Consider the following 16,225-nt stretch of genomic DNA (forward strand, 5'->3'; position numbering starts at 1 on the left):
GAACCAGTAACATTAGCACTTTAATTCACAAATTCAACAGGAATGCAAACATAAATGTGATTATTTTTAATTTTTATTTATTTTGTTTTTCTTCTCCATCAAATATATCTATTTTCACCCTAAATCTAAAATGACCTTTTTTACTTGGGAAAACTCTAACACAAACTCACAGTTTCTAAGGGAAGTGTAGAAATTCCTGGCATATCTTATGTTCTCATGTAATCCACAATAATAACCAAGGCATGTAAACAAATCAGCCAGCTCAGGAAGTGCCTCTTTGTGAGAGTGGAGGCGAAGATAAACGTCTGGAGTACCTTATCCTCCTTCAGCCACTTCTCCAGAAGCTGTTTTCGTCCCTGCTGGAGGACAGGCCTGCAAAGCTCCAGGGACTCAAACTTGTTGAGCTGGCCTTGGTCCAACAGGATACCAAAGTACTGCAGCAAGGGAGAGGTCTGGCCTGGCTGAGTGGGAACGCTCTGGAAGCGACGAATGGTGTCTGGGGTGCGCAGGATACCCTGAGAGGGGAAAGTTTATTTGAAGGTGAGAAGAGATGTAAGCCAATATTGGTAGGTACAAGTAAATTAAGTACAATCCATAAACTGTACAAGAACTACAGCCAAACAAAACAGAACTTATTGTCAAACTGTGTCAGTGAGGTGTTGCTGGTCTCTTTGCTGAAAGAAAGAGTACCTTTGGTGCATTAGCAGCAACTTTGGCAGCTTCGGAGTAGTTGCCTGCTGCAAACAGGTTGTTGAACTTGCGTGCAAAGAGCTCCTCACCCCCTGCAAGGTTGTTTCGGACAGCTAATCGGAGAGCAAGATCTGGATTCTGTAGCACGTTGGTGATGTATGGAATGATGTTTTCCTCTTCCACACAGACAGACAGCACCTGTGTCAACACAGAAAATTCCCATTAGGACATATGATTGTGGTTATTTCAGGGTTATCCAGCTCCCTTCTGCTGTAGGTTCTCCTTTTCAGAGGCACAGATGTGTTCATCCTACTACCAACGTGCTGTACTTTCATTAACATCCCCCTTCATATGCCTTTATCATGTATGTACCATAAATTATTATGAAATCAAGTTCACTGTTTCACTAAACCACAAGAAGAAAAAATAATTACATTTTGCTTCAAAGTAATGGATGACCCTTTTCATCTTTTTTTTTTTTCATTTGAACCAATGACATATAAACTAATTCTTAGTTTTTATTCGGTAGCAGAAATCAGCGGAGCTGTGAGCAGTAGCATCAAACTCCACTAACGGTCTTCTAGCCTCGGGATGTGGATGCTGAATGCAAATGTTATCTCGGTGGGTCAGTGTAACGCAGGGCTTTTGGGGGTGGTCTGGCAACTGAGACAAAAAAAAGAGTCAAATGAAAAGAGCAGGATGGAGGAAAAGGAGGGAGGGGGCTAAAGGAGAAAGGCAGCTAGTGTTGGCCCCTCTACAAACAAGCCCAGCTGGTCAGTGCCCCAGCTTTTATGTGTTCAGGGTCACTTACTCTCTATAATGTGGGGACAAATTGGAGGTAGTTAAAATACATGGAAATAACTTCAAGACTAAAAACAGGTTTCTTAGTGGAGATACTGGTTTCTACACAAGATGTAGTGGGTCTTGCTGGGAGTGTGAGCAAGACTAAACTAAATTCTCAAAATTCTCAAAATCTGACAAAATACTCAAAAAATAACTCAAATGAGCGAAGACCTGAGAAAGGACAGAGCAACATCACCTTCAGACCTGAGCCTTAAGTGGAAAAAAAACAAACAACGAACCTGCCTGAACAACTTAAGACAGCACCAAGCATCAGATGACAGATGAGCTGCAGTATCAGGTGATTAACTGACCCAGACACAACCGTCCACAAAAAAACGTGAAGGCTCGTCACAGGCGACTGCTGTACTGATGACGTGGAAAATAAGGAGGGGACCGAGTGGAATAGAGGACCTGCACTAAGAGGATTGAGGGCACCAGGCTGTGCCTCCCACAACATGTCATGTGTTTAGGGGAAGTGGCCCCTTCCCCCTTTCTGTGTCCTTTAATTTCGCTATTTTTAAACCTCGGTTCGTCTCCATAATTTGTATGGACTAGTTACATGCAGCACATATACACCACGCAGTGAGAGTCGTATAAAATCCTGATACGGAGACTCAAACAGGAAGTCACTACCAAGTTTAGAGCTAAAAACGTTTAGCTCGCTGGCAACTACAGAAAAAACTTAAAGCAGTGTACAAACAATTATAATCAAGTCATTTCAACAAACTGGTGAAAAACAACATACATTTTTATCCCCCTAAACATCTTGGCATATTTCCAAGCATAACATTGTTGTATTATTGATTTTTGCCAAATAGATAAAAGGAACAAACATCTTTGTAGCTGAGCAAAACTTTTGTGCTTCCTGATATCATTTTCAGTACTAACATAAATATTTAAGTCTGTACTTGTTGCAAAAAAAAAAAAAAAGAAGAAGAAATAAATCAGGTAACAGGTTTAAAATTAATTCCAAATTTCCAGTCATTTCAGTTACCGTCATGAGTCTTTCTGAAATATATGCAGCATTGTAGTAATATATTGATGAGTATCAGATTACCAATTTTGTTGCTCACTTTAACTGGCATCATTGAGGGGCCTCGTCAGAAGCCTATAATCTCTCAGATCACCACGTCTGTAGATGTGTGCATGTAATGTCGCACACACATTTTGACACTTGACTGTCCCAGCCTCCAGCAGGATCTGCCACAGCTCAGATCAGCTTTCCTCTCTACACTCAATAATTCATGTGTGGCCTGGCTGGAACATTATTCATCAGCTGGCTGTATCCAGTTCTCCTCTCTTGTTCAGTTTGACAAAAACAGTCAAGCCACAACCCTCTTCACTACTCTGTGAAACACTATACCTTGGATTATTTATAATGCCTCCTGGCAGGGTCTGAACTTGCCAGATGATGACAGACAAACAAGGAAATGCTGTCGTCATCGGCACAAGCCACAACTGATGCTTGATGTTGTACTTTTGATTTGTGATTGCTGATAAAAAAAAAAAAAAGGCCGTATACACAGAAGTGGTTCCATCAAGGTTGTCTTATAAAGGTTATAAAGAATAGTTTGTGTCTTTGGCAAAATTCTATGGCGATATTAACACAACAGTCAGGATGAGCCGTAGTTGGTCATCTTACCTGTCCCTTTCTGTTGACCCCGATGATGCCTGAGGTGGCTTCATGTGGAGCCGTGACAAAGATGGTCTCTCCACTGATGCGGTTCATATAGATGCAGGTTCCTGTCTCCAAGTCATACAGGTGGATGTAGCCATATTTAGTAATAAGGAAAACCACATCATTCTTGGCGCTTATCTGTAAATTAAAAATAAACAAATAAGTGTCCCTCCACATAACCTGTTTTAAACAGAGGAAAAAGAGGTAAGGAGTTTCAAATCAAGAAAGAAAAAAAGTGTTTATGTGAGTTTTCAAAGTGTATTTAGGAAAGTCTATCATTCAAGGTGAGGTTTGACGATGCTATACGATGATGTATATTGAGGACAGTGGATAAGCGGTTTATCATCATTCATCTTATGTCAGCGTGCTCAATTATGAAAACATACCTGCATGGCCACAGGGAAGTCATTCAGGGCTTCTGGAGGAAAGAAGACATCCACAGCTTTCTTTGGAAACGGCTGATTACCAGTCGGCGGGGTCCCCACTTCAATGATGTGCAACTGGGTCGAAGACAAAAGCACAGGTGAAAAGTAGGCTCATTCAATTTTTCCAATAATATCAATGACGTTCGGTCAGTTATCCCCATCAGGTTAATAAAATCAGTCACCTTCCCTCCAGCCTGGCCTCTGACAGCGAAGCAGAACAAAGTTGACTCTTCTGAATTTCCTTCCATCTTAAACTGAGCAAAGCTGGCAGCGTGGCCTTCAATGGGCTGAGAAACTTTTCTGTCAACAGAATACAGCTGCATGGCTCCCACCACTCGATTTTGCTAAAAAACAAACAAACAATAACATTCAAGTTGACTCACAAGATGCCCAAAAAAGTTCTACACATTGATCTAACACACAGGTACTTTGTGCATTACAGAAAGTACAGCACTGACATCAGTATGTTTGATGTTAATTCAACACATGCACAATAAAATTACCTGGGCTGAGATACCAATGAGGAGGAGCCATTTCTGCTTTGCGTCAGTGCGGTAGTTAATAATCTGGCAGCCTGCCAGGCTGGAGTGGCGATCAAAGACTTTCACCGGCTGTGAGTCGCCCTCCATGCTCCAGTGGTAGACAGCATTGTCAGTCACAAGTGCAACTGTGTTAAGGGAGATCCACTTCCAGAAGGTAACATCGTCTGTCATGGTGTGTGCCTTCATCTTGCTCTTCATCTCAATGTTAAAGATCTGAAGGGTTTTGGCCGCTAAAGAGGAAAGAATGAGGGCACGAACCAGGCCAAAGGGGAATATTATATTTTCTGACAAGAATGTCTGTGCGCAGACTCACACACACACACGTCCACACACACACACACCCACCCACCCACACACAAACATACTGTGCATTCGAGGGAAGATAAACACACTGAAATTAATTTGATACCATAGATTCAAACTGAAATATCAGTGATTTTACAACAATTCCAAAAAGAAGGGGGATGCCGAGCATGCAGGAGTTGGAAGTCTCAACCAGTGTAGTGACAGTAGCATGGAAAGAAAGAGGAAAGGAAGTACATTTCTGCCTCCAGTGAGGCTACACAAGGTACCTGATTGTGTCAATTGTGTGCAACTGAAGCAAATAAACGTTCTGATTCTCAACTCTTTAGGCAAGTAATTTGGCAGGCCAATACGAATACAGTTTACCTAACACTAATGCACAAGGAGTAAACAAGACGAACAGCCTGTGATGCATTTGAACTGTGAGAGTGAGTGTTTGAATACACGCATTCCTCTGTTTTCAGCAGTCTTACAAACTAAGCTCTATATTCGCCTAGCTCTTTGAAATGAACTTGTTGTGTTTTAAGCCAAAGTGGCAAACCCTATCACGTGAACAGCCTTCACAGAAGAAAAACAAAGCAGAGGTTGGAGAAAAGAAACACAGATCTCACAAATATAGACACATCTGCATCTGAGTCCATTCATACCAGCAGATGACAGCTACACAGAACTGTAGAGGCTTAATTGAAGGCTAGGGGAACTGAGAATGTCTTCCATAATGATTATGTTTAACTACCTAAAGTTAAAGTCAAGTTCTGTGTTTTATGATGTCTGGACAGCAAACCAAAGGCTAAATGTTAAAAAAGAAGGTTCACTCACCTGCATTTTCTGTTTTATTAGTTGGGGTTAATTTAGTGAGCTAAAGCTTTATTAAGAGGAGACGTGACTTTCTTATATGTTCATTATTTGATACTCAACAATGTAAGAAAAAGCAAAGAGAACTGCGTTAGCACATTTTGCCATCACTATGCCATGAGATCAAAGTACAACAAGAGGTGTGGCAAATGGACTACTTGCAGCAGCAGCCAAATTTCAAAGAGCAAGCAAAGGGATTTTTAACTGAATCGTGATTAGGAGTCGAAGGTGTGCATGCATACTGTCCCCCCTTCCTTACGACGTGGTTAAATTAAAACATTAAGGTTCATACTGTGTTGCACGGCAAGGTCGACACAAGAATCATTACATTATTCTGAAGAGAAAAGACAGCGAGTGGAAACAGAGAGAAAGGGTCTATGCTGACATTACGATGGATAAACAGAGGACAGAGAGGCTCTACAACCGAAACCCACGTGGATCTGAAGCTCTCAATGTATCAAGCTTTCAGTTGCTTTATTCCCATCATTCTCCAAAATTATACAGTTCGTATCTGCAGTTGATAATGATGATGAATGTGAATTATTCAAGAGCTACCATGTATGTTTAATGTAATGTTTAGGGAACCAGTTTAAATCATCAAGGCATATCTGCCAAGTTGCCTAACCACTCAGTATCATCTCCACCAACAATGGCCTCCTTCCTAATACTCTCTCCTAATTTGACCATAATCACATTTAGCCAGCCCCATTAAATACATTTGCTTAAAATCATTACATTCCAAGACAATGACTAGCATATGGTAAATGAACGGGGATACATAATTTAGCTTGGAAGTCTCAAAAAGGGTTTACAGTACAAGCTTTTTGGCTCGTATAATGTTATTTTAATGGTTAAATGGGAAAAAGGCCAAGAGCTGAACACAAACAGATGACCGGTGGGTTCTTTCATCTACAGGACAGTAAGTGCTTTCTCATTTTTAATAGTTATAAAATGTAAATGTACTTTGTGACTTAACAATCCAACAAATAAGCCACACAAGCTTGAATCTGTGTTTACTCCTCATTTGGGACTACTTATGATAACAGGACATCCCATGAGTAGCATTAGAAATCAAATCAAAACTGCTTTAAAGTGCCATCAGATGGCATAAAAATCCCCAGAGATTTCAAATTAGCACGTTTATTCTCTGCTCCCTCACAGCTAAAAGTGGCCTTCAGTTTTTCATGACTTACAAACTTAATTACCAAATATTAAGCCCAGATCGAAGACCAAAGGAAAAACAGGATTTGTGTAATTACAACTTCACAAAGATGGAAGAGCACATGGATTTCAAATGGAGAAATGTGAATAAAAATGATTTTTTTCTTTCTATTTTTTTTAAACCCATGGTATTACCACACAAACAGGTTCTTAATCACTTATACATGTAATACAAATGATGGAATGCCAGCAAGCTGTAAGGTTGTGAAAGCGAAATCCTGTTTATGAAGGAAAATTCCAATGATCTAGATGTGGAAAAAGTTCCAAAAAATTAAGTAGAATTTGTGGGGAAAAAACCCCAAAACCTTGTCATTTACAGCCTAAAAGATCTTTCTTTGTGTCAAAACTGACACATAAACTCAGCAATATGACATGTAATCATTTAAGAGCAGTTCAATTTGCTCAGAAATATTGGTCTTTAAAACAGGATTTGCCTTCCACAAAAGTATTATAAATTTCAACTCACCGTCTGCAAACATATAAGAAAGCAGTAAAGGAAAAAAAAAAAGAACATAGAAAAGACAAAAACAAAACAACAAAAAAAGTCAAAGCGATCATGGATGCTGGACAACAGAATAAAAATTTGCTATACTGAATATCTATGAGACAAATGTTCTGGAAAAACATGCTGGCCGAGAAGATTTATTTCACAGCAGAAAACTAAAGTAGCTGGATGTATGTGGACATGAAAAATTTAAATAATTCCAAATATTACTACTTAACTTAACTGCTTAACAAACATGTGAGAATTAAATGCTGCAAGCCCCTAACAGGTAGTTAGTTAAAAATATTAAAGTAAAAATCATGTAGTCTTACACATTTCTCTCTAAATCAGATTAATTAAATACAATCTCTGTGATGCAAATAAACTGACATACCTTTAAGAGCAATGACCTTGCTGGCTGGATTCATGATGGCGCTGTCTGCTGAGATAGGCCTGCGAATAGGTGTATTGGGGTCAGCCAAGTCGATGATGACCACCTGAGTCTGCTCACCCACTTTTTCCCGGACACAGATGAACTTATCCGACTCCATGGTTAGAGTGCTGAAGCCTATGTTGGCTGGATTGATTCCCAGGTTTTGGAGCTAGGACAAATGTGGGGGGGGGCAGGGGACACCATTAGATTGAATAGACACGGGCTGCAAAAGGTTAGTTGAGATCATGTCCAAAAAGAGTCGAGAACAATGCTGACATCACATTCTTCCAGCCAAAATTTCATCTCCATTGGAGAAGCTTTTTTTTAAAGCTATAAAGCAGTTACAACTTTTAGGGAGCTGGGTTGTGTAGTGAGCTAATCCAGAGCCAGGTTGTAAAAGCATAAGAAAAGAGGAAGCTCCAACCATACAGACTACTACACTGTAGTCTCGCTGCAGTCTGACCACCACAAACTTTTAACGGTTGACCTTTTGAACCTACATTTGATGAGATGCAGTTTGTAAAGGTGATGAGGCACAATATAAAAGATGTGAAGACAAATTTGCCACGAGACATAGAACAATAAAGTGTGCTTTATTCATTTCACCTCCCTAAAAACATAAAGCCTGGGTGAACTGCAGATCCACCGCAGCACTTTAGACCAGCTGGTTCTACAGACCGGCTTATTGCCTGTGATGGAAACGGGCCATCCTAGCTGCTTAAACACTAGCCCATTTCTCATATGCCTTCTTAATGGTGGGACTGATGTGTCTTTGAGTCGTGTGTGAAAGTACAGAGGCAGGAGTCAAGGTCTGTCTGCTGCTATTACACCTGTGTCAGCAAGGAAGGTAGTAACAGGGGCAAAACAATCTCACCTCCTGTGTGCTTTCACGGATCAAGCTGGCATGATCAAGTGCCACTCTAACAGACGTTGACGTTGTCACTCCGCTGATTCCGAAACATCAGTTTGATGTGTGAAAGGACACAGTGATGCGGGGCTGATCTGACTCTATTTGGCATGTGTAATAAGGTGCAAACGTATGTGTGAAAGAGGCTACTGACAGCGGTACTTACTGAGGATAGACACAACTGATTGCCGTTCCACATGGGCTTTTTTTTTTTTTTTTTTTCAGTTTTTACAGTTGTTGGACAGTAAAGTGGGTGGGAGTGACGGGACGAGGTGCAGCAGGGAGCCTCAGGCTAGGATTTGTTGAGGAACTACAGCCTCTGTGAGTGGGGCGCCAGCTTAACCAGTTGCGCCATATGACATTATTTCCGCAAACTTGACGGGAGTGTCAAAATTCTGGTGAAAATGAAAACTATGCACCAATAAACAATGATAAATTTAAGTAATACACAAAAAAAAATATTCAATACAAATTCTCTCTTCTAGCAAGCCAACTGCTAAAGGCAGTGGTGTAATGATGTAATTCAGAAGGAAATGAAACTACCAAAAACACTTCCCAAAGGTCATGTTGTGCTGTTGCAACTTCCCCTACTTTTGCAACCTATCAATAATATACCACAGTTGTACTATTACAACCAAACGCAAAAAACCTGGAACAGGAGCTGCGTTGATAAACTAGGTTTAATGGGAAGGTAGTTGCACGTTTGTTCCGAAGCAACTTACATTTGCCATGAACCTAAAACAGATTACTGATAAAGTACAGCTATTATCAGACAGCAACTCATTAAAAAAAAAAGTTTAATCAAAACTCACAGGAAACCAAACACCAGCAGATATTGATGAAAAAACACACTAAATCATGCAAAAGTAAACATCTGGGCAAGCTTCAGGTTTTAGGACCTTCTCAAATTCTTAAGAGCCTTAAACAACTTGATAAATTGCATGCATGTAAAATCTGCCTCAGCAAAATTAAAACACTTTGGTAACACAAATAATTTGAGGAATGCTGGCCTCTTTTACTTTGGCCTAATGTCTGATACCGACAGGAAAACAGCCTGCCCAACTAATCAGCCAACAATGAAGGAGGCACCATCAATTCTGCCCTCCATCCCTTACAGAGGGAGAATGAAAAGATGTGTGGTAATCTTTTGAAATTCTTCCTGGCTGTACAATGCTGGTTGTAAATCTGAATCATGTCACATAGCATTACTGTTCTGTTTTTAGTCACGGTAATGTTAGGAGAGCTTGGGCAATGCAATTTTCTGACCAATATAACAAATAATAATTAATACTGATGCATAGGGATGTCACAATTATTACATTTCTTTAGCCGTTATTTAGCATTCACATAATTGAGATAAATGTCTTTGTCCAATTTTATACTTTAAAAAATTAACCATCCACCATCTATTAGAAATTATGTAAAGAACATGAATAAAAATGTCTGAGGTCATTACAAAGGTGGCAAGTTTAAGGTCAGTTAGTAAATTCTATTAACTCAGTTATTTTCTAAATAGATAAATGAAGACTATTGTGACAAAAATAAAACCATGATCATCACAAACAGGCCTAATGATGCATAAAGAATCATGCAAAAAGGTATTTATTTCAAAGGCTCTTTTTCTTTATATACATTCTACAACTCATTTGGATGTATATTCTCCTGACAATGGTCAAAGCATTCGGAACAGCCTTCTCTCTGGCCCTAAAATACACACATCAAGGGCTGTTTTATGAACACAAGTTGGATGTCTGCCAAAGAGCATGCGGGACCTGCCAGCAACTATTTATCCATCATTATTGGCAAAAGGACATCTTAAGGCCTGCTCATGATAAAAATTAGACTCCACTCTCAACAATTTGGAGCTAATCGGCAAACACAAACCACAATTCTAAGAACTGCTCAACGAAATCTCAACATCTTTTTATCAATGACAGGACACACCCTCCCCGCAGCCGTGCCCCACCCACATTCTTTCACAAGAGTGTAACCTGGTTCTGCCTTCATTACATTACAATGTTACTACCAGCTATGAGGAAAGAACTGAAAAATTATCTTAAACAGGAGTGCCCTACCCCCACTTCCATGAAGGGTGACATCATACAGTAAATTAATGACAGTTTTCTAGCCCCTTATTGTTGCCATTGTCAAGAATGGAAGCTTTGTTTACTTAAAATTCCTTAAAATGCATGTGCTGAATATGGATTAAAGTTCAGAGATCACTCGTCATTCGTAGTGGCGATCAGATCCAAGTTTGTGGGACTGAACCGTTGGACTTTTAATCATCTGTCTAATCTGAGCAAACCAGACTGAAGCATGTGCATGTGTTTGGAACAGAAGGAGGGGAATCCTGACCTCTCTTATTACAAAAACACTTTCTAGACAAATTAATGTGCTCCGTCTCTCACTCTCTCTACCATCTGTCACCTATTCTGCGATCAGCAGGAAGCAGTTTAATTCACAACAAAAAGCATTTGTATGACAGGAAAGGCCGGTAAGGCCTAATCATTAAAAAATGTTCCCTCTGTGCCTTGAAATAAAGAATAGCAAACGCAGACAGATGTTGCAACAGCAGAAGACTGACCATGCCAGTCTGGTCTGGCAGACCGGTTTGCTATGGAAACTTTATGGTAAACTACTGCTGTGGGCAAAAACTGCCTTAACATAAATAAGCAGGAATTTGGGTGAAAGCAGGTCAAACCTGTGGAGCTACAACCAATGTGGCAAATCAATTAGTCAGCCAGTCTAGCCTGTCCTGGCCTCGATGCTGGTGCTTTTAGTCTAGCTGCAGACACAAGCTCTGATGAAACCTCTCAATCCATTAACGGTTGATTAACAAAAGGGTTACAAAACAAGAGCGTTGGAGAGACTGGGCCTTAGACGAGAGATGAGTGATGTTACACAACGCAGAACTACATTCCATATATATCTAGTACAAAAAAGGAATATAATAGTATTGTACACCAATATGCCAAAACGTCTCAACCAACTGCTTAATACTGCATCTGTCTTTCTCCCTCTGGGATGATTTTTGTTCCTGGAACGGTTGTCACAGTAACTTCAAATTTGTAACAACACCTCTCAGAACCTTAACCTTTTCATACCCAACTGTCTCCCTCCTCAGGAGGAAGCGTAGGGGGTTAAGGATGCTTTCACACCAGGATAGTACGGGGGACCCTGTTTGAATGGGCAGGGAATGTTGAAAAATTTCATGCTGCACTTTTGAAAGCAGACCAAATCGCCTGGACAATGTCACACAGTTACAGCAGCTGCTCTTTTGGGGCAGTATTGCCTGAAATGAGCACTGACCATGAAGTAAAAAACAAAAAACACAAGGAAGAAGAAAACCTGGCTCATTGATTGGTCGGGGGCCAGAAATGAAAATCCATCCCCTTCAGCCGGCTTCTTCACAACAAAAACAAACAATGGATTAACAAAACCATTATGCAGTCTTGGGGTTTCTGTTTTTTACTTAATTGCTTTTTCACAATAAGTTGCCCAATATGAGCCATCCTACTTTCTCCCTCTGATTCGCTGGATAGTCCGTTTGCATTTCCGACTGCAAGCGAACCGCACCAGGTTTCACTTGCAAGCGGAACGAGACTCGCGTTTTTAGCCGAACCAGAGGTCGCTTGTTTGGTCCACACCAGTGTTCAGATGAGCTTTCACACCTGCCCAAACAAAGCAGACCATTCGAGGAAACCTACTCTGGTCCGTTTCAAGTGGACCAAACAGCTCTGGTGTGGAAGCATTCAAGGAGTCAGTGGCCCACAATGAAGCACTTTTCAATAATCATTAGACTCAAATGGTAAGGACAGCTTTACTGTTTAGGTACATTATAGATATTAGTAATGGAGAAAATTTGGTGTAAAAACATGGTGGGAATTATTCTTTGGACTTTATGTCATCAAGAAAAAAAATAAAATAAACATATGTAGTTTTGTGTATGCATCAGTGTATACCATATCTGCATCAATGTATCAGCCATACATTTGATATTGCTGTCAAAATCACTATCGTTATTCTTCATGAAAAAATAACAGTTGCCAGAAACCTTTGTCAAACTGGATCATTTCCATTAAATAACTTCTTCTTGTTATTTTCAGTTCTGATTCATGTATAATTGAGTGTGTTGTGCATCACTTTTTACTTTTGTTTTTTCAGAGGTGAAATGTAAATAGTCACCACTAACAATTTAGTCAATTGTCACAAGCTAATCTTAGAGAGATACAGAATCTGCCAGCACATTTCAACTCTTTATAATGACTTCATGCGAGTTTCTATTTAGTTTTATTCCACCTAGCTCTTCTTTTAAAAGGATACCAGAATTTTGCTCAGCAAAAAAAGAAGCCCCATTTATATCCCACACATGAAAAGTTCAAGGCAGGGCAGGGAAGGATGTGCTATGCAATGTGCTGAGGCTTGCAGCAGTTCATTGCAATGCTCCACAACAGGAAACCAGGGACCCATTGTGTTCCGGGACTGAAACAACAGGTCTGCTGAGAACTAACTCCTCCACTACCATGGGCCACTCGTGGGGGACATGTGACCAGCCCAGGGGTGAAGAGCAAAAAGGGCTGCCCTCACTGTAAGATAAAGACAAGGGGAAAGTAGGAAGGAAAGCATGTGTTTCTACAGCTCGTCCATCTCTACTCCAAACCAGTTATTGCTGAGGTGGTGGTGAGAATGCAGTTTCCTTTTTCTCCACGTTATCTTACATTTAGACAGCGCAGCATAAAGTCAAATGTTCAGCAGATCAGCATCCTCACCAGCCTGTCACGAGTTATCAGCTGGTCATTTACTAGCATAGTTCAAAGTGCAACATGAGATTTCAATAGCATAGCACTATAAACTACCAGGAGAAACAGGCTGGATACTCTATGAAACACCAACTGTAAATAAATCTTCACTAAATGCATTTAATGATGGTGTGACTAGCAAGCCAAACATTTAATCTGCATGACTCTCATGACCAGTTACACTTTTATCCACTTATCTGCACTCTCGGGTTAAGTGTGGTTGCTTTACTTTAATACTGAAATGAGGGGTTTCCATATCAGACAAATAAATTCAATAAAGGAAGTATAATACTATAGTATAATATAAGTAAAATAATTTGGTCCTCTTCAGTTTTTTCCTGCCTGTTTTGCATAAATAAATTATTATAAAATTGAAAACACACCAAATTACTGTATATAGTTAGAAACATCCATGCAAGCACAAGTAAATTGAGCTCATCGTGTAATTATGGTTTTGTACGCGAGACCAGTGCTGATGAACACACAATCAATGGTTTCCAGAAATCATCAACAGTGTCTCTTATTGCACCAGAAAGGAAACTTGGCTTGCCAAGGTCTGTTTAGTAAATATTAGTTACAGTTAAGCTTTTGTCAACACAGGAGGGCTACCATGTTGCCATTACATAAAGTGAATTTAAGGGCCGTTCTTTAAGATTTCCCACAGCCAAATCAAGTAAACGCTAGTTTTACGTTGACAGTGGTTTGCATCTCTGTTCAGCTAACACTCAGTTGTTTCACACAAGTTATTCTAATTTCATTTAATGTCAAACTGTTTTGTCCCATGTTTAGCTGTACCACATCATCAATGTGTTCAGTGGTGTTTTGTGACCATATAGTGCTGTACACTGATGCTACAATATAAACAGCAATCAAATAAATCCTAACAATAATCATCCCGACCACCAACTGATGTAGACATTTGAAATGACACAGGTGCAATTAAGCTGATTTAACTGCAGTCAACACTACACTATATAAATGGTTGATATATAAAAATGCCAACCCTGCAAGTTGAACGGATGACAGAGAGCACATAGTTGCAGAGGTTGAGCGAGAGTAAAAGGAGGAAACAGGAGATAGAGGAAAGAACAAGAATCACACTTTTTGCTGACTCTACATTATCTCTCTACACTAGATTAAGAAATAAAAAACATGCACCATACCAATGAGTTACCGGTGCAACAAACTGTATTCTGTATTTCTGTATTCAAGTTTATCTGAACCTACTTTGCTGAGCCTGCATGTGTTTAAAATCACAACAGAGCCAAAGCAGAACCTGTGAGCTGATATCAGGATGGGCTCTATAAGATCATGTGACTACTTTAGTAATTGAGGAGGCAGAACTTGCTTCCTGCCATCTTCAAAAACATCTAATTGTGGCTAAAAAAACAATAAAAAATTAGCTGTTTAAATGTTACAATAGGCAATCAATGCCGATACAAGCGTTAGTTTATATTCTCCAATTCCATTTTCCTTCATGATCTGCTCAACTGATGTATGTTGTGAAACATGTATGAAGCAGCATATGCAAGTCATGCATTAGTGATGGTCGTTTGAGATCTCTTGGGAGTTTATTAGTCACACAATGGTGTTGTGAAATGATGATGTGAAATTGACACTATCAGGGAAAGCAAACTCAAGTCACAGCCTGGCTGCAACAGCAATAACTAAAATATTCGCAGTTGAACGTGAAAATGTATGTTTCTTTGATCTGAAATTAATGTTAAATTCAAAAGTTAGGCATGGATTAATTTTCTGGTAAATATGTAAATACATGGTATTGCACAAGTCTTTCCTTTACATGAGAATTAAACAGTTCAATGTCAATGCATAATCACACTGTAAATCACCATCTTTGTGTTGTTCTTTGCTCACTCCCACTTCTGCAATCAAAGGGCCTTAACAAAGGAGTCCATAATAATTTCATTATAATTGTGAGCACAAACGGTCTTCGCTCAGCTTTGTAAATTTCAGCCTCCATACAATCTCTTGTGATAGGCCCACATATTAACTCATGGACTGCCGTCACATTAACTTGCATAATAATATGCACTTTGCTGTGACTGCGGTTATTTTCTGAGACAATGTTACACATCTGTTCAGTTTTATCATTAAAAGCAAACAAAAGCTGGACAAAACTTGCAGTGTCCACCTGCTTTGAAATGGGACAATAAACCACTGCTCCTTGCATGTGTAATTTGATCCTAATTTGTGGAGAGCAGCAATAAGATCAAGATCCTTCGGTTCAAACATCAAATCTGCAGCACTATCACAGAGCCACTCTTAAATGACAAGAACGTTTGTCTGACTTCAACAGTACCAACCCTGACCTCTGCTTATGGATTAATGTGTAGACTACATTCAACTATCTTTGCTGAAATGTAAGGCTGAAGCTATTGGAAACAAATGAAAAACTGGACATACAAAAACAACAGCCTGACTCACAAGTAAATAGTTTAGAAAAAAGCCTCAGATTCCAAGTCTAACTAAAACATCAAAAATTATTCTGTGTGATTTGCTACATCTAGAAATCTAGCAGTTCAAAAATAGGCATCCTGCGTCTTCAACCTGACCAACAAGCAGTTTAATGGGGTTATGGTGCAGGAGTGGTCATTTAAACTAAGAAAAAAACCCATCAAGGTAGTACATGTGGCCTCACAAGGAAGGACGACAGATTATATGTAAGATGTGATAGCAGCTTTATTGAGACAAGTTAAGATAATAATTAGACTCATTGATTAAAAACAAAGTAATACAGCAAGATGTCATGTTCAGTGAGTGCTTGATCCTCAGCCAACTTAAGCAAAGTCTTTGAGCATGGGTTGATGGATAGTTATCTGACACACCACATGACCATTTCTACAACCAGCCAACGTGACGTGCTCCCAGGGTCGAAAAAAAAATCACTTCCAGAGAAGAAGGACGATGCATACATATAAATAAATTCACCATAATGGTGTTATTAATCTCACTTTATAAGTGGCTGTCAGCTTGTATGCATTGGTGGGTTTTGTAAAGAAGTTGGTACGAGTGATATATAATAGA

The 16,225-nt window shown here is 39.6% G+C and overlaps 1 protein-coding gene across 1 annotated transcript in view; it reads right to left on the reverse strand.

Annotated features, from left to right (window-relative positions):
- The window catches only part of cltca (clathrin, heavy chain a (Hc)), a 29,905-nt gene that overhangs the window by 12,914 nt on the left and 766 nt on the right, over positions 1 to 16,225 (reverse strand). The window contains exons 2-8 of the mRNA XM_072375497.1: positions 7,436 to 7,643; positions 4,140 to 4,408; positions 3,819 to 3,980; positions 3,598 to 3,711; positions 3,176 to 3,349; positions 691 to 888; positions 315 to 515 (exon numbers count right to left, since the gene is read on the reverse strand). Coding sequence (XP_072231598.1) covers positions 315 to 515; positions 691 to 888; positions 3,176 to 3,349; positions 3,598 to 3,711; positions 3,819 to 3,980; positions 4,140 to 4,408; positions 7,436 to 7,643 — 1,326 coding nt within the window. The remainder of the gene's footprint in view (positions 1 to 314; positions 516 to 690; positions 889 to 3,175; positions 3,350 to 3,597; positions 3,712 to 3,818; positions 3,981 to 4,139; positions 4,409 to 7,435; positions 7,644 to 16,225) is intronic.

The sequence above is a fragment of the Leuresthes tenuis genome, unplaced genomic scaffold (assembly GCF_036924035.1).
Source record: "Leuresthes tenuis unplaced genomic scaffold, fLeuTen1.0.hap1 SCAF_21, whole genome shotgun sequence".
Lineage (NCBI taxonomy): Eukaryota > Metazoa > Chordata > Actinopteri > Atheriniformes > Atherinopsidae > Leuresthes > Leuresthes tenuis.